The sequence below is a fragment of the Electrona antarctica genome, assembly GCF_951216825.1.
Source record: "Electrona antarctica genome assembly, chromosome: 23".
NCBI lineage: Eukaryota > Metazoa > Chordata > Actinopteri > Myctophiformes > Myctophidae > Electrona > Electrona antarctica.
Window position 1 is genome coordinate 38,102,302 of NC_136804.1, and position 20,316 is coordinate 38,122,617.

The following is a 20,316-nucleotide window of genomic DNA, read 5'->3' on the forward strand; positions in this document are numbered from 1 at the left end:
TCTGAGGATACCATACAGTACAATACAGTACAATACAGTACAATACAGTATGAGGATACCATACAGTACAATACAGTATGAGGATACCATACAGTACAATACAGTATGAGGATACCATACAGTACAATACAGTATGAGGATACCATACAGTACAATACAGTATGAGGATACCATACAGTACAATACAGTATGAGGATACCATACAGTACAATACAGTATGAGGATACCATACAGTACAATACAGTACAATACAGTATGAGGATACCATACAGTACAATACAGTATGAGGATACCATACAGTACAATACAGTCTGAGGATACCATACAGTACAATACAGTATGAGGATACCATAACGTACAATACAGTATGAGGATACCATACAGTACAATACAGTCTGAGGATACCATACAGTACAATACAGTATGAGGATACCATACAGTACAATACAGTATGAGGATACCATACAGTACAATACAGTATGAGGATACCATACAGTACAATACAGTATGAGGATACCATACAGTACAATACAGTCTGAGGATACCATACAGTACAATACAGTACAATACAGTACAATACAGTATGAGGATACCATACAGTACAATACAGTCTGAGGATACCATACAGTACAATACAGTACAATACAGTACAATACAGTACAATACAGTATGAGGATACCATACAGTACAATACAGTCTGAGGATACCATACAGTACAATACAGTATGAGGATACCATACAGTACAATACAGTATGAGGATACCATACAGTACAATACAGTATGAGGATACCATACAGTACAATACAGTATGAGGATACCATACAGTACAATACAGTACAATACAGTACAATACAGTACAATACAGTATGAGGATACCATACAGTACAATACAGTCTGAGGATACCATACAGTACAATACAGTATGAGGATACCATACAGTACAATACAGTATGAGGATACCATACAGTACAATACAGTATGAGGATACCATACAGTACAATACAGTATGAGGATACCATACAGTACAATACAGTACAATACAGTACAATACAGTACAATACAGTATGAGGATACCATACAGTACAATACAGTCTGAGGATACCATACAGTACAATACAGTATGAGGATACCATACAGTACAATACAGTATGAGGATACCATACAGTACAATACAGTATGAGGATACCATAACGTACAATACAGTATGAGGATACCATACAGTACAATACAGTATGAGGATACCATACAGTACAATACAGTATGAGGATACCATACAGTACAATACAGTATGAGGATACCATACAGTACAATACAGTATGAGGATACCATACAGTACAATACAGTATGAGGATACCATACAGTACAATACAGTATGAGGATACCATACAGTACAATACAGTATGAGGATACCATACAGTACAATACAGTATGAGGATACCATACAGTACAATACAGAGGATACCATACAGTACAATACAGTATGAGGACACCATACAGTACAATACAGTATGAGGATACCATACAGTACAATACAGTATGAGGATACCATAACGTACAATACAGTATGAGGATACCATACAGTACAATACAGTATGAGGATACCATACAGTACAATACAGTAGGAGGATAGCATACAGTACAATACAGTATGAGGATACCATACAGTACAATACAGTATGAGGATACCATAACGTACAATACAGTATGAGGATACCATACAGTACAATACAGTATGAGGATACCATACAGTACAATACAGTATGAGGATACCATACAGTACAATACAGTATGAGGATACCATAACGTACAATACAGTATGAGGATACCATACAGTACAATACAGTATGAGGATACCATACAGTACAATACAGTAGGAGGATAGCATACAGTACAATACAGTATGAGGATACCATAACGTACAATACAGTATGAGGATACCATACAGTACAATACAGTATGAGGATACCATACAGTACAATACAGTATGAGGACACCATACAGTACAATACAGTATGAGGATACCATACAGTACAATACAGTATGAGGATACCATACAGTACAATACAGTATGAGGATACCATACAGTACAATACAGTCTGAGGATACCATACAGTACAATACAGTATGAGGATACCATACAGTACAATACAGTATGAGGATACCATAACGTACAATACAGTATGAGGATACCATACAGTACAATACAGTATGAGGATACCATACAGTACAATACAGTATGAGGATACCATACAGTACAATACAGTCTGAGGATACCATACAGTACAATACAGTATGAGGATACCATACAGTACAATACAGTATGAGGACACCATACAGTACAATACAGAGGATACCATACAGTACAATACAGAGGATACCATACAGTACAATACAGAGGATACCATACAGTACAATACAGTATGAGGATACCATACAGTACAATACAGTATGAGGATACCATACAGTACAATACAGTATGAGGATACCATACAGTACAATACAGTATGAGGACACCATACAGTACAATACAGTATGAGGATACCATACAGTACAATACAGTATGAGGATACCATACAGTACAATACAGTATGAGGATACCATACAGTACAATACAGTATGAGGATACCATACAGTACAATACAGTCTGAGGATACCATACAGTACAATACAGTATGAGGATACCATAACGTACAATACAGTATGAGGATACCATACAGTACAATACAGTATGAGGACACCATACAGTACAATACAGTATGAGGATACCATACAGTACAATACAGTATGAGGATACCATACAGTACAATACAGTATGAGGATACCATACAGTACAATACAGTATGAGGACACCATACAGTACAATACAGTATGAGGATACCATACAGTACAATACAGTATGAGGATACCATACAGTATGAGGATACCATACAGTACAATACAGTCTGAGGATACCATACAGTACAATACAGTATGAGGATACCATACCGTACAATACAGTATGAGGATACCATACAGTACAATACAGTATGAGGATACCATACAGTACAATACAGTATGAGGATACCATACAGTACAATACAGTATGAGGATACCATAACGTACAATACAGTATGAGGATACCATACAGTACAATACAGTATGAGGATACCATACAGTACAATACAGTATGAGGATACCATACAGTACAATACAGTATGAGGATACCATACAGTACAATACAGTATGAGGATACCATACAGTACAATACAGTATGAGGATACCATACAGTACAATACAGTATGAGGATACCATACAGTACAATACAGTATGAGGATACCATACAGTACAATACAGTCTGAGGATACCATACAGTACAATACAGTACAATACAGTACAATACAGTATGAGGATACCATACAGTACAATACAGTCTGAGGATACCATACAGTACAATACAGTATGAGGATACCATACAGTACAATACAGTCTGAGGATACCATACAGTACAATACAGTATGAGGATACCATACAGTACAATACAGTCTGAGGATACCATACAGTACAATACAGTACAATACAGTACAATACAGTATGAGGATACCATACAGTACAATACAGTCTGAGGATACCATACAGTACAATACAGTATGAGGATACCATACAGTACAATACAGTATGAGGACACCATACAGTACAATACAGTATGAGGATACCATACAGTACAATACAGTATGAGGATACCATACAGTACAATACAGTATGAGGATACCATACAGTACAATACAGTATGAGGATACCATACAGTACAATACAGTATGAGGATACCATACAGTACAATACAGTATGAGGATACCATACAGTACAATACAGTACAATACAGTATGAGGACACCATACAGTACAATACAGTATGAGGATACCATACAGTACAATACAGTATGAGGACACCATACAGTACAATACAGTATGAGGATACCATACCGTACAATACAGTATGAGGACACCATACAGTACAATACAGTATGAGGATACCATACCGTACAATACAGTATGAGGATACCATACAGTACAATACAGTATGAGGATACCATACAGTACAATACAGTATGAGGATACCATACAGTACAATACAGTATGAGGATACCATACAGTACAATACAGTATGAGGATACCATACAGTACAATACAGTATGAGGATACCATACAGTACAATACAGAGGATACCATACAGTACAATACAGTATGAGGATACCATACAGTACAATACAGTCTGAGGATACCATACAGTACAATACAGAGGATACCATACAGTACAATACAGTATGAGGATACCATACAGTACAATACAGTCTGAGGATACCATACAGTACAATACAGTATGAGGATACCATACAGTACAATACAGTATGAGGATACCATACAGTACAATACAGTATGAGGATACCATACAGTACAATACAGTATGAGGATACCATACAGTACAATACAGTATGAGTATGAATACTACTGAATGGAGCTCTGGACATCTGCTGGACGCATCAGTCCAGCGTCACAACAAGTCAACGACCAGACAGAAGCCGCCGGGGCCCCAAAGGCCAGCCAACGCCTCTCACGTTGCACACACAGTCCGTCCATTTGGAAAAGTCACGGATTGTGTAGTATAGCATTTGTTATGTACTGGTCAAAGTGTGTGTGTGTGTGTGTGTGTGTGTGTGTGTGTGTGTGTGTGTGTGTGTGTGAGAGAGAGAGAGAAAGGAGTCAGCAGTGCCAAAGCCAACATACCAGAGTGGTTGTGCCTCGGCGTCACATTCCTTCCATAAATGATGATTTACAGCGTCGGAATGCAGGAGGCGTGCAATACCGGAGTATCACGTCCAATTCAAACACACTTTAAAAGACAAATATGTTTTTCACACTTTTAGAGTCATCATAGAGCAACGTAGCGCTATAAGTCCACGGGTTCATGTACTTTTTATTGTCTCCACCAGGCCGAAGGCATGGGGAGAGAGTATGTTTTGCACTCCGTCCGTGTGTGTGTGTGTGTGTGTCCGTCCGTGTGTCCGTGTGTCCTTCCGTCCGTCCGTTACCAGCTAATCTCCGGCACCGTTAACCCGGTCGATGCCAAACTTTGCACACACACTCCCTGGATGCCAACGATGAACCTCTGCCCCACATTTTCCAGAACGGCCTGTTATAGCGCCACCATGAGGCAGCTTTTGTACAACACATTTTTTGATATTACTCCTCCAGATTCTGGCCAAAAATCTCACAAATCGTTACACACTATCTCTATGGTCATGTGCTCAAGTCGGATCTGTCCGATATTTCATATTCCATCCTAATTGGCTATAATTAGCTTTCACAGTTTGCAAGATTGCCCCGTTTTGAACAAAAGCCTCAAATCATGAACGCAGCATGCAATTTACGTGAAATCTTTCACACATTTTCTTACTAGGCTGAGGAATATATCCCACCCTTTTCACATTGGCCTGTTATAGCGCCACCAACAGGTTGATTTTTGCAAAACACATTTTTGGAACAAAATGCCTCAAAAACATGTTTATATTAATCCTAAACATTTTGCCAAACATCTCACACAGTCCTATCCTCCTGGTGGAGACCTGTGCCCAGAAGGGCACTTTTTCTAGTTTGCATTGTAATCCCCATAGGGGGGATTTTAGATCGCCTCATATAAGAACTGTGTTTGAAAATCCCGGCCGCTTCACTCATATGGATATGAAGAATCAACGCTAATGTTACTGCTACTGAATTAGTTTCACTAGAAACAGACTGTATCATATATGAGTGACTGACTGTCGCAAACCATACAGAGACACCTCCCTGACAATATAACGATACAGAGACACCTCCCCGACAATATAACGATACAGAGACACCTCCCTGACAATATAACGATACAGAGACACCTCCCTGACAATAACGCAGAGACAGCTTGTTTATTTTATTTTATAGTAGACGATATTAAGATCACCCCATGTTATCCGTGGCAGCCACGTGCGAGCCAGGCGCGAGATTGTGACACACAAACATACACGTTACTAAAATAACATCGCTTCTTTCACCTGACAAATATCACAATGTGATCATTTCTTTCATATCTAAACATTTTGCTGCTTCACGGCTACATGTTTAGTGACCTCCCTGACCTCTGTGACCTTCCCTGACCTCTGTGTGACCCTCCCTGACCTCTGCGACCCCTCCCCGTGTGTCTCCTCCTCAGATCAAGCCGTGCCACTACCTGCCGTGCTTCGTGACCTCCAAGAACGAGTGCCTGTGGACGGACATGCTGAGCCACTTCGGCTACCCGGGCTACCAGTCTCGCCACTACGCCTGCGTCCAGCAGAAAGAGGGCTACTGCAGCTGGTACCGAGGCACGAGCGCCCGCGACAAGACCGCCATCAACGCCACGGACCCCTGAGGGCCAGCGACAACACCGCCATCATGAACGCCCCGCGACAACACCGCCATCAACACCACCGACCCCAGAGGGCCCCGCGGACCCCTGAACGCCCTGCGACAAGACCGCCATCAACGCCACAGACCCCTGAGGGCCCGCGACATGACCGCCATCATGAGGGCCCGCGACAAGACCGCCATCAACGCCACCGACCCGTGAGGGCCCGCGACATGACCGCCATCATGAGGGCCCGCGACAAGACCGCCATCAACGCCACCGACCCGTGAGGGCCCGCGACATGACCGCCATCATGAGGGCCAGTGACAAGACCGCCATCAACGCCACCGACCCCTGAGGGCCCGCGACAAGACCGCCATCATGAACGCCCCGCGACAAGACCGCCATCATGAGGGCCCCGCGACAAGACCGCCATCAACGCCACCGACCCCATGAGCGCTCTGAAGCCCAAACGCAGCGACCCCTGAACCCCCCAGAATGTTATCGTTGGATAGGATTTTGCCCACAAAAATTCCATTCTCCAATTATGTATGTAGACATCTTGTAAAATTAAGTAATGTGCACGTTAAACATTGACTTAACTCTTGAGAGCGTACAATGAAAGTACAGTTTCATTTCACACTCTCAAAGGTTCAAACTCTCCATCATTTAGCTGCCTATTGGGGACCACCTGGAACCCTCTCGAGGACCTACTGGTGGTCCCCGGACCACTGGTTGAAAAACACTGCCCTAACGCCCCTCTCTCTCTCACCTCCACCTCCTCCTCCTCCTCCACCCCAACCCAACCCTCCCCAAAACAAGCTATACCCAACACACCCAACCTTTCTCCCAAAACAAGCTATACCCAACACACCCAACCTTTCTCCCAAAACAAGCTATACCCAACAACACCCAACCTTTCTCCCAAAACAAGCTATACCCAACACACCCAACCTTTCTCCCAAAACAAGCTATACCCAACACACCCAACCTTTCTCCCAAAACAAGCTATACCCAACACACCCAACCTTTCTCCCAAAACAAGCTATACCCAACACACCCAACCTTTCTCCCAAAACAAGCTATACCCAACACACCCAACCTTTCTCCCAAAACAAGCTATACCCAACACACCCAACCTTTCTCCCAACCAGTCCTCTCATACCAACGGTGTCCCCTCCTCCTCCTCCTCCTCCTCCTCCCGAGGAAAAAAAACCTTGTACTTTGTTACTCCTTAGTATTGCCGGGACTCGTAAAAGTCAGTGTCCCAGAGTGACCGGCCGAATCAGTGTCCCAGAGTGACCGACCGCTCCTTTTATTTTAAAGGAGAGCGTGAAAGAAAAAACAACCCGGAACAAAAGAACCTGGTGCCAAGAGTCTACACAGAACTTCTGTTTAAAAAGAACTACAAAGGAGAGAAGACCCTTTTTTGTTGCCTCTCTCTCTCTCTCTGTCTCTCTCTCTCTGTGTGTTTCTCTCTCTCTCTCTCCCTGTATTTTCCGAGTAGAGTCCCGCCCTGCTCCAGTGTGTTTGTTACGTTGTAAAGGTTAAAAGGACGGTCAACAGACACAAGGACCTTTTAAAGCTATGGTGCGTTAACAACACACCAGGCAATAAAACAAAAAAATAACGTCAATTAGGCTCTACTATGAACGCACACAGAATAACTCTTCCTTCCATCCGGGCCCAACAGGTGTTACCAATGGTATACTAATGAAGGCTCTGTTCCATTCAGTGTGCTAGTGGTTCTGGAACCTTTATTTAATTTAATTTTATTTTATTTTATTTTATTTTATTTTATTTTATTTTATTTTATTTTATTTTATTTTATTTTATTTTATTTTATTTTATTTTATTTTATTTTATTTTATTTTATTTTATTTTATTTTTTTATTTTATTGTAAGGACCTCCATAACTCCGATGTGACCAGATTTGACTGAGGGGCTGCCATCGTGCAGTTTCCAGCATTTCACCAGAGGAGAAAAACATGATTCTTAATTTTTTTTAAATTAGTTAATAGCACAAGCAGACTCTTCACATACTAGAGCCTGTCTGAAATAAGGGTCAGAGCTGAAATCTACATGTAAATATGAAATAAATTCTCAAACATGTAGCTAGGTGTAATGTTAGAGTCCACAGAAGACATGTAAATATGAAATAAATGCTTAAACATGTAGCTAGGTGTAATGTTAGAGACCACAGAAGTGAACCTTTCAAGCCTGGTTTCTCAACTCGCCGTTTCTCTGCAAGACATTACTCTATAAGCCATATCTCCAAAACCGGTGGGTCAAACTGAACAACCAATATGTCAACTTGAAGCTATGATTCCGTGCTTTCAAAATTAAATGAGAAAACAATGCGTAGTGGCCCGGAAGTAGGAACAGTTATCCAGTGTGCGTAGAGAGAGCCTACTGGTAGACAAAGAGCTATAGCATTCTTGCAGTCCAGCACAAACTGCCAAGAGGACGTTGGTTTTATCGATACAGACACGGCACACAGAGGCCCCTTTTCCACCGGTTGGTTCCCAGTGGGAACCGGTTCAGTTCTTTTCCACCGGTTGGTTCCCAGTGGGAACCGGTTCAGTTCTTTGTGGTTTTTAGTCCATGAGCCAGAGCTCCAAAATTGGAACGTTAATTATGAATTGAATGGAGCAAAACTATACCTATATTAGATTGTTATCACCATGACACTTCCCCAATTGAGTACTTACACGAAGACAATGATTTATTTTATTACAAATTTTACATTTTTAAATATGCAAATGAGGCATTATGTAGGAAAATATGCAAAAGCTACTACTTTGGAAGGGTTATCATGTATTAATTTACTTGTATTGATCCTATAAACAATTTAATATAGGTCTAGTTTTTCCCACCAATTTTGGAGCTCTGGCTCATGGACTAAGAACCAAAAAGAACTGAACCGGTTCCCATTGGGAACCAATCGGTGGAAAAGAACTGAACCGGTTCCCATTAGGAACCAATCGGTGGAAAAGGGGGTCAGAGTGCCAACCTGAGGTTTATATATAAATATATGCTCTATCAAAGTTATAGCTATTTTTGTTTCCAGAGAAAGAGCATGTTCTAAGGGTTTATATATTATTATGGTATTTAATAATGTCTATTTTGTTTCACAGTGAAGTATATTAAATATAATATGTATTATGTTGTCAGTCTACGACGCTGTAACTTTACGTTTATGTCTATTTATGGATGATAGAATCTCTGCTTCCCTGAACGTTTGCAACACGTAAACAAACCGTTATCCTTGTGATTATATCGCAACTCTCTCGGAGAACCCTCCGACGACCGCGTATCGGATCAAAACCAAAACACACACGAGACGGCTGGTATTCGTACGGTATGGACACTTAGAGTATATATGAATAGAGACGGCACGCGGAGAAAACGCTGAGGCGAAATGGACATAGTGGCCGGATTTGGTATTGCAGCTCGGGGGCCAGCGCTAGTCCGTTGACTATCATTGCGCACGTTCATGTTATTGGGGCAATGACACGTGAACGCCGCTGTTTCATACGTGAACGCGTGCAATGATAGTCAACGGCACAGCGCGTTCACGATTTGGCCCAATCCTACCCGGAAGGAGGAGTGAAATCGCCTCATGCACTTTTGAGCAACTTAACCCATTTTGGGCGGGAACCCCTTTTGGTGTTAGCATTATGTTATGCTTTAGCTATTGAAAAATAGCAGATCTACAAGCTCGTAGCGCGCCACCGAGTGGCGCGCTACGGGCTTGTAGGTCTGCTATTTTTGAAAAATCAAAGAACGACTGACATAGAAACATAGCTTTTTCAGAAAACTGTCAGGATGTAGAAGACATTTTTAGAATCTGATCTCAGGTCAGAATGGGTTAATGCAAGTGGATGGGAGGAGAAATCCGGAGACGTCTCTATTAATATATACTCTAAGTATGGACACGGCCCGGCCTTTGCAGATTATATATATATATTTTACTTTTGTGTTGCTGTACATGACATAAGCTAAGAACGTTTTCCTCTTATCCACTCGACTGAAACCCTCCCTGTGCTTCGTTTATTATTATTTTATACAGCCGATTGTCCAGAACCGTCCACTGACCGCCCACTGACCGCCCACTGACCGCCCACTGACCGCCCACTGACCGCCCACTGACCGCCCACTGACCGCCCACTGACCGTCCACTGACCGCCCACTGACCGTCCACTGACCGCCCACTGACCACCCACTGACCGTCCACTGACCGCCCACTGACCGCCCACTGACCACCCACTGACCGCCCACTGACCGCCCACTGACCGCCCACTGACCGTCCACTGATGGTACTTTAGCTCCGTCACAGCGGTCGCCAGTGTTGTTTTTGGCAGCAAATTTCTATTTTAGTTTTAGTCACATTTTAGTCACCCGTAATGTTTTAGTGTTATTCTAGTTTTAAATCTACAGGTGATTTAGTCGACTAAAATGTGTTTTGGCAGGCCTTGATGCCGTCGTAATGGCTGTTTTTATACTTGCTGAAAATACAATACGATCTACAAGCCCACAAGGATCGGCATACAAGTGTAAAATGACTTATACTGGATCTCTTGTCCACTATAGTCCCTTCCTAACATTTTTAGTCTAGTTTTTATTTGTTGACGAAATCGTCAGTATATTTAGTCTTAGTTTTAGTCGTCATGGCTTAGTTTTCATTTAGTTTCCATGTAGTTTTCGTCAGTGAAAAAAAGGTAGTCGACGAACATTTTTCGTCTTAGTTTTAGTCGTCGAAATCAACACTGGCGGTCGCCCCGCCCCCTCTGGTACTCACGTAGAGGGTCAGGTTCCATAGCCTGGCTTTGGCACATGACGTCCATTCAACGTTATGTTGTCTGGAGGCCAAAAGCCAGGCTAGTATGTTTCACCCCCATATTCACCGAAGGCATAAGCAGAGGTTTTTTCAAAACAAAACAAAAAATAATGTATTTTGTTAAGTGTATATATTCCATCTTTTGTATCGAGCAAAGAAAAGAAAAGAAAAGAACATTATATTGTTGTCACTCCAGTAGACTGTTCTATGGTTTCCATGTGTTTCCACTCCAGTAGACTGTTCTATGGTGTCCATGTGTTTTCCAGTGCAGTATATATAAATATCTCTTCAGTCATTCCTGATGTCAGACACAGTCCTGCCTCAGTGGGACTAGCCCGACCCAGACAGTGTGCTTTTAAAAATATATATTTAACCTTTATTTAACCAGTAAAAACCACATTGAGACTGAAGTCTCTTTTACACAGTGTGAACTGGCCAAGACAAGAGGCAACATAAGTGACACAAGCTCTGCCAGTAACACTTTAACCTCTTTCAACTTGGCGTTTGGTCATCATAGACGACAAGGTTTCGTTATTCGTCGCACAGCGATCTTAAGTGGTTAATCTGTTCAATCGTTCTACCTGGGACAGGCTAGGTTCCTAAACCTGTGTCCTGGTTCTGCCATGGGACAGGCTAGGTTCCTAAACCTGTGTCCTGGTTCTGCCATGGGACAGGCTAGGTTCCTAAACCTGTGTCCTGGTTCTGCCATGGGACAGGCTAGGTTCCTAAACCTGTGTCCTGGTTCTACCTGGGACAGGCTAGGTTCCTAAATCTATCCTGTCGTCCTGGTTCTGCCATGGGACAGGCTAGGTTCCTAAACCTGTGTACTGGTTCTGCCATGGGACAGGCTAGGTTCCTAAATCTATCCTGTCGTCCTGGTTCTGCCATGGGACAGGCTAGGTTCCTAAATCTATCCTGTCGTCCTGGTTCTGCCATGGGACAGGCTAGGTTCCTAAATCTATCCTGTCGTCCTGGTTCTGCCATGGGACAGGCTAGGTTCCTAAATATATCCTGTCGTCCTGGTTCTGCCATGGGACAGGCTAGGTTCCTAAACCTGTGTCCTGGTTCTGCCATGGGACAGGCTAGGTTCCTAAACCTGTGTCCTGGTTCTGCCATGGGACAGGCTAGGTTCCTAAACCTGTGTCCTGGTTCTGCCATGGGACAGGCTAGGTTCCTAAACCTGTGTCCTGGTTCTGCCATGGGACAGGCTAGGTTCCTAAACCTGTGTCCTGGTTCTGCCATGGGACAGGCTAGGTTCCTAAACCTGTGTCCTGGTTCTGCCATGGGACAGGCTAGGTTCCTAAACCTGTGTCCTGGTTCTACCTGGGACAGGCTAGGTTCCTAAATCTATCCTGTCGTCCTGGTTCTGCCATGGGACAGGCTAGGTTCCTAAACCTGTGTACTGGTTCTGCCATGGGACAGGCTAGGTTCCTAAATCTATCCTGTCGTCCTGGTTCTGCCATGGGACAGGCTAGGTTCCTAAATCTATCCTGTCGTCCTGGTTCTGCCATGGGACAGGCTAGGTTCCTAAATCTATCCTGTCGTCCTGGTTCTGCCATGGGACAGGCTAGGTTCCTAAATATATCCTGTCGTCCTGGTTCTGCCATGGGACAGGCTAGGTTCCTAAATCTATCCTGTCGTCCTGGTTCTGCCATGGGACAGGCTAGGTTCCTAAACCTGTGTCCTGGTTCTGCCATGGGACAGGCTAGGTTCCTAAACCTGTGTCCTGGTTCTGCCATGGGACAGGCTAGGTTCCTAAACCTGTGTCCTGGTTCTGCCATGGGACAGGCTAGGTTCCTAAACCTGTGTCCTGGTTCTGCCATGGGACAGGCTAGGTTCCTAAACCTGTGTCCTGGTTCTGCCATGGGACAGGCTAGGTTCCTAAACCTGTCGTCCTGGTTCTGCCATGGGCCTCATATCATGTTCTGTTTCAGGCCTCGTATTCCACTGGGGTATCTCTGTGTCAGTACTAGTAGTACTTCAGTGTATTATTCATGTATGTGTAAATATATATACAGCTTAACACAGAAACACGTTGGTCCGCTCGAGCCCGAGTGCATTTACAAAAAAATAAATAAAAAAAGAAGAAAAAAAAGGAATCTGGCTAAATGACTGTGCACTGCCAAACCCATTCATTGAACCCAATAAGACCCAAGAGACCGGATTCTACAGAATGTCTTCTAAATCCTGACAGTTTTTCTGAAAAAACGCCATCAGTGCTCAAACGTTTTCATGTCAAGGACCCACAGAATTATCTGTAATTGGCCAAGATTTGAAATAATGTTGTTCCCCCCCAGAAGTAAAATACATTTGCTGTGTAAGATTTGCAGACATAGTCACGATTAAAAAAAAACAACAATAAATTGAAGATCTACAAGCTCGTAGCGCGGCGCCGAGTGCCGCGCTACGAGCATGTAGATCTGCTAATTTTCAACAGCTAATGTTTAAAAAATAATGGTTAAAAGCTATGAGGAGACACAGATGCGTCCTTAGGTCTAAATGTGTTCAAGGAACCGCGGTTTAAAATGGATTCGTAAAGCTCCGTTTGTACACTCTCTGGAGTTAAAACCGTCACAGAGTGTTACAGTGAGCAGGCTGTGCGTATGTACACTGATTTCAGTGTTACAGTGTACAGGCTGTGCGTATGTACACTGAATTCAGTGTTACAGTGCGCAGGCTGTGCGTATGTACACTGATGTCACAGTGTTACAGTGTACAGGCTGTGCGTATGTACACTGATTTCCTAGTGGGGGAGGGGGAAGGGTTGCTGAAAATGTCTGACTTAATTTCTGTGTTTTATATTTTTATAATAAAGATTTCATGAAAAAAAAAAACCAACAGGCCGTGTCCGTGTGCATCGTTTTCTGTGCGACAATAAATTCACCTTTAGCTAAGCCCCGCCCTCTCCCACTTAGCCACTCCCACTTGAGACACTTTCCAGCCGGGCTCATTCATTCCAATGTAAATATCATGGATTTCACACATTAAATACTGGTTCATTTTTGGAAATCGTCAGTATATTTAGTCTTAGTTTTAGTCATCATAGCTTAGTTTTCATTTAGTTTCCATTTAGTTTGTCGTCAGTGAAAAAAGGCAGTCGACGAACATTTTTTCGTCTTAGTTTTAGTCGTCGAAATCAACACTGGCGGTCGCCCCGCCCCCTCTGGTACTCACGTAGAGCAGGGGTTCTCAACGTTTTTGGCCGGGGACCCCCGGAAATGCTTTGGCAATGTCTCGGGACCCCCGCCCCGCCCCCTCCCGACCCCCAATATAAATTGACTGCTACAATAACCTTAAACCATTTTGGGCGGGAACACCTTTTGGTGTTTTAAGCATTGTTATAATTTAGCTATTGAAAAATAGCAGATCTACAAGCTCATAACCCGCTACGAGCTTGTAGGTCTGCTATTTTTGAAAAAAAGTGAAAATATATATATATATTTTTTTGAAAATAATTTGGGGACCCCCTAAAATAATTTGGCGACCCCCCGAGGGGTCGCTACCCACGGGTTGAGAACCCCTGACGTAGAGGGTCAGGTTCCGTAGCCTGGCTTTGGCACATGACGTCCATTCAACGTTATCTTGTCTGGATGCCAAAAGCCAGGCTATTATGTTTCACCCCCATATTCGCAGAAGGCATAAGCAGAGGTTTTTTCAAAACAAAAACAAAAAGTAATGTATTTTGTTAAGTGTATATATTCCATCTTTTGTATCGAGCAAAGAAAAGAAAAGAACATTATATTGTTGTCACTCCAGTAGACTGTTCTATGGTGTCCATGTGTTTTCCAGTGCAGTATATATAAATATCTCTTCAGTCATTCCTGTTGTCAGACACAGTCCTGCCTCAGTGGGACTAGCCCGACCCAGACACGTGTCCTGTTCCCCTGGTTCTTCCCTGGACCTAGGTTCCTAAACCTGGTTCTGCCCTGGCCTCATATCATGTTGGGAGCGTACCTATGTTCCCCAGGTTCTATGTTCCCCAGGTTCTATGTTCCCCACCATGCAAAAAAAAGGTTATTTGTTCCTCACTTAGAATAAACCTAAACCAGAAACCTAACCTAGTAATTTTAGTAATTCTAATAAGACTAAAAGTATTTTAGCAACTTAGTCTTACTTTTAGTAGCAAATTCTGATTTAAGCTCAGTCTTTGAACAATCCTTTGAACGTTAGGTCTGCCTACCTAGGCTACTTAAACTATCTAGTCTTAGCCAACTAAAAATTTACACTGGCATAAAATAAACTAAAACATAATTGCTCAGACTCTTCAACAAAGATGGTATGTTCTACATACAATTGTATAGTACAAAACACTGAAGTCCTTAAACCAGAAACCTAACCCTAACCCCTATAGTACAGTGGGAAGAGGGGGGTATCATGCACCCCCCGGAAATATACTTCTAATCAGTGTTTTCTTATTGGAAAAAAATGTGCTGAAAATGATGAGCTATGATAAAAAGTTGTCAAAATGTCCCACCTACCTCAAAACCCCCTTTTTGGTATATGGCTCTGGCGAAATTGTGTAAAGGCAAATATTAATTCACTAAAATTACATAAATAGACATGGAAGTCTGAAATGTGTCATGGAGTATCCTGACACATAGGGGTAAGTAGATGAATAGGATTTGGGGGGTTGCTACCATTATAGTTTAAAATATGACCTACATTATCCCCAGAAAAACTAAAAAAGATGCTGTCCGCTTGACTAATAATAACAAAGATGGTTATTTTCCAACACATTATGGTAAAAATCACTGCCTCACTTGTATATAGAAAACTTCCCATATCCCTAAGCTTCAATTTGAGCCCAAGATAACCTTTCTATCTTGAAAATTACTCTTTCTGTAGCCAAAACTCTGAATTATACCTCAAATCGGTGAAAATTGTATATTCAGTCAGTATCAGCTATACATTTGGAATAAATTAATGAATGACTGAGTTTGAACTGACTCCACATCATGGAATATGTCTTACTTGAATAAGCTATGTTAAAAAGTTCTACAATTGCTATGCAAATGAGTGCTTCCATTATCAAAATAATCGATTTTCACTATATCTCAGACAATACTGCACTTAAATGAACAAATAAAGTGTCTAGACCTATGTTTTGAGGGTCGAGGATCTCAGTGAAACTATTCTTAAAGTGACCACATGTGCCCGCGGCATGCTGGTGTGAAACTCAGTGCTGATGAAATCAATTCCTCTATCTCGTCGGCTTCTTGTCCATGCTTTCCAGTGTCAAGGAGATCAAGCAGTGAGGTTCGTAGGACTGGACCACAGGACACACTGGATTCAAAAACTATTTGGTTTTCAACCATCCCTGCCCTTCATCATAGGGTTTTGTTTTTTCCACCATAGCTTCATCAGCTCGCTTGTATAAGGCAACGGTGGCTCTCTTCAGAGCAGAGTAACATGTACAGTGGTGAGCACTCCAAAGTGTCACAAGGCGAGCCAGGTCAACTTTGTCATCTGCCCCCAACACTCTTTCACTGAAGACTCACAATTTAAATAGCATATATTCTGAGCCTAGCCAAGCCATATGGCCCATAGGGCAGGAGCCTAACAAGTACACTCCCTGGCATGACTAGTATGTCGCAAGGACTTACCCCAATCCAACCCTTTGGTATTCCCCGGCTGGGGATCGAACCCCTGACCATCCAGTCTCAGGGCGGACGCTCTAACTACAAGGCCACTGAGCTGTTGATGATATCCAGAGCTTCTTACGGGTGGGTAACTCTAGAGTGTAGAAAATGGAACCAAATTGACCTGTAAGTAAGCCTTGTGTAGCCATGAGGCCCATAGGGCAGAAGCCTATCTCCTATTTCTGTAGTATGAGGCAGCTTGATGTACAAGTACACCCCTGGACATGACACTAGTATGTAGCAGGGATATGTCCGACTTACCGACTGAGTCTTTGGTATGACCCGGCCGGGGATCGAACCCCGAATTCCCAGTCTCAGGGCGAACGCTCTGACTACAAGGCCACTGAGCTGTTGATATCTTACTGGTGTGCAATTCTGAACGTACAAAATGGAACCAAATGGACCCGTAAGGGTTATGGGGGACTGGGGGTCCTTGAAATGTGCCTTGTGCTACACTATAGACCGATTCAGAAACGGGTCTCATGGTCGCAGGCAACGTATTTCTCTCCAAAGTTGAACGTTGCCACCACCTGTTGAAGCAGCCATACACTACATCAGGTTCATCCTGATGTTCTGGGCATCTTTGTAAAGTTAGTGTTATTAAAAAGCAGGTAAAAGAGTAACGTTTGAGCACTCTATTGGTCACTCTATCCATTCAATGTAGTAGAAGAGCCGACTGTTTACACCGCAGATATGTCGTCTCCGTACACAGGAAATACGTTGCCTGTGACCTTGAGACCCGTTTCTGAATCGGTCTATATGGAACAGATCCTTAATTAGTATAGTTGCAGCAATTCATCTGTCTGCTGTATGGACAGAGTTGCGAGTCGTCAGTATGGTAAATGGTGCATTTATATAGCGCCTGCTTTACATAGATTGTGCATTGGCCCGCGGGAAGTACTTTACACTCGCAGGGGCTGAGCGTCTAGTAGGGGGTGCGCGCGCATAGCGCGCGCCGCAAAAATGCGCGTGCACGCGCATCATGCACGCGCATTTTCGCGCGCAAACGTGGCCTTTACTTTCCCTCTCCACACGCAAGTTATATGAACGAACTGACACAGGCAATTAACCAGGATAAGGTGCCAATACTGTGATACAGCATATTTTATTCTTTTTTTTCTTCTTCCCCTCCTGTTCGAGGGGGGGCTGTGCCTGGGGGGAGGGGGTGCTACAGCCCCCCCAGCACCCCTACTTCCCTCAGCCATGCATTCACCCATTCAAACACATTCATACACCGATGGCGGCGGAAACCATGCAAGGCACCAACCAGCACATCACGAGCATTTAGGGGTTCAGTGTCTTGCTCAAGGACACTTTGACACTAACTCTGGGGGAGCCCGGGTTTGAACTGGCAACCTTACGGTTACCATCCGGCCACTCTACCCCTGAGCCACTGCTGCCCCAGTGGACTTCACCCGTGCGGACAATGGTGGGGGCAAATGACAAACTCACTTCTTAAATCTAAAGTTGACCTGGCTCGTCTTCCTCCATGCTACTCTGCTCTGAAGAGAACTACCGTGTTGCCTTATACAAGCGAGCTGATGAAGCAATTGTGGAAAAACCCAAACCCTATGAAGGGCAGGGATGGTTGAAAATCGAAGGTTTTTTTTAATCCAGTGTGGTCCTGCGATCCAGTCCTACCAACCTTTGATCTCCTTGACTCCTTGTCATTGGAGACCATGGACAAGAAGACGAAGAAGACTCTGGCGAGTTCTAACACGATGACTAATTAATGTGACTGTGCATTTTGTTCTTTATGGTGCAGGCTAGTGTATAGGGTGGTCACTGTTGCTTACATTTTTGCCTTTGAGTGTGTATATGATGGAATACTGTTACAGGATTGTGTGACTGTTTGTATTTTGTACTGCATATTGCAGGCCATTCTATAGTGTGTATACTGCCGCCTACTATTGTTCATACTGAGGATGTTTTTTGTGTGTGATGTTATGCTACAGTATATATATTCTAAATTATAAAGCTAGCATAAAAACACAGCACCTGTCTAGATACCTTATTTGTAAAGTTATATGCAATATTGGTATCTCTTACTTGGTATAAATGTAACTTTATTGTAATGGCAGCACTGATTTGTACACCAGCATGCCACAGGCACATGTGGTCACTTTAAGAATAGTTTAACTGAGATCCTTGACCATCAAAACATAGGTCTAGACAACGTATTTGTTCATTTAAGTGCAATATTGGCTGAGATATATCCATTGATTGTTTTGATAATGGTGACACTCATTTGCATAAAAATGGTAGATTGGACACTTTGCCAACTTTTTAACATAGCTTATTCAAGTAAGAAATATTCCATAATGTGGAGTCAGTTCAAACTCAGTTATTCATTAATTCATTCATTCCAAATGTTTAGCTGATACTGACTGAATATACAATTTTCACCGATTTGAGGTATAGTTCAGAGTTTTGGCTACAGAAAGAGTAATTTTCAAGATAGAAAGGTTATCTTGGGCTCAAATTGAAGCTTAGGGATATGGGAAGTTTTCTATATAAGTGAGGCAGTGATTATCACCATAATATGTTGGAAAATAACCATCTTTGTTATTATTAGTCAAGCGGACAGCATCTTTTTTAGTTTTTCTGGGGATAATGTAGGTCATATTTTAAACTATAATGGTAGCAACCCCCCAAATCCTATTCATCTACTTACCCCTATGTGTCAGGATACTCCATGACACATTTCAGACTTCCATGTCTATTTATGTATTTTTAGTGAATTAATATTTGCCTTTACACAATTTCGCCAGAGCCATATACCAAAAAGGGGGTTTTGAGGTAGGTGGGACATTTTAACAACTTTTTATCATAGCTCATCATTTTCAGCACATTTTTTCCAATAAGAAAACACTGATTAGAAGTATATTTCCGGGGGGTGCATGATACCCCCCTCTTCCCACTAGACTACTAAGGTAAGTGGGGAACATAGAACCTGGGGAACATAGAACCAGGGGAACATAGAACCTGGGGAACATAGAACCAGGGGAACATAGAACCTGGGGAACATAGAACCTGGGGAACATAGAACCAGGGGAACATAGCACCTGGGGAACATAGAACCTGGGGAACATAGGTCCAGGGGAACATAGCACCAGGGGAACATAGAACCTGGGGAACATAGAACCTGGGGAACATAGCACCAGGGGAACATAGAACCTGGGGAACATAGAACCTGGGGAACATAGAACCAGGGGAACATAGAACCAGGGGAACATAGAACCAGGGGAACATAGCACCAGGGGAACATAGAACCTGGGGAACATAGAACCAGGGGAACATAGCACCAGGGGAACATAGAACCTGGGGAACATAGAACCAGGGGAACATAGAACCAGGGGAACATAGAACCAGGGGAACATAGCACCAGGGGAACATTGCTCAGTGCTCAAACGTTTTCATGTCAAGGACCCACAGAATTATCT

At 42.8% G+C, this 20,316-nt stretch overlaps 2 protein-coding genes across 2 annotated transcripts in view; one reads left to right on the top strand and one right to left on the bottom strand.

Moving 5' to 3' along the window:
* Positions 1–6,418, top strand: part of LOC306916317 (metalloproteinase inhibitor 3) — a gene marked incomplete at both ends in the record, with an annotated part of 30,684 nt that extends 24,266 nt beyond the window's left edge. Inside the window, one exon of the mRNA XM_079494151.1 lies at positions 6,221–6,418. Within this exon, the coding sequence (XP_079350277.1) occupies positions 6,221–6,418 (198 nt within the window). The remainder of the gene's footprint in view (positions 1–6,220) is intronic.
* Positions 1–20,316, bottom strand: part of syn3 (synapsin III) — a gene marked incomplete at its 3' end in the record, with an annotated part of 145,805 nt that overhangs the window by 78,061 nt on the left and 47,428 nt on the right. The gene's annotated exons all lie outside the window — the stretch shown is intronic.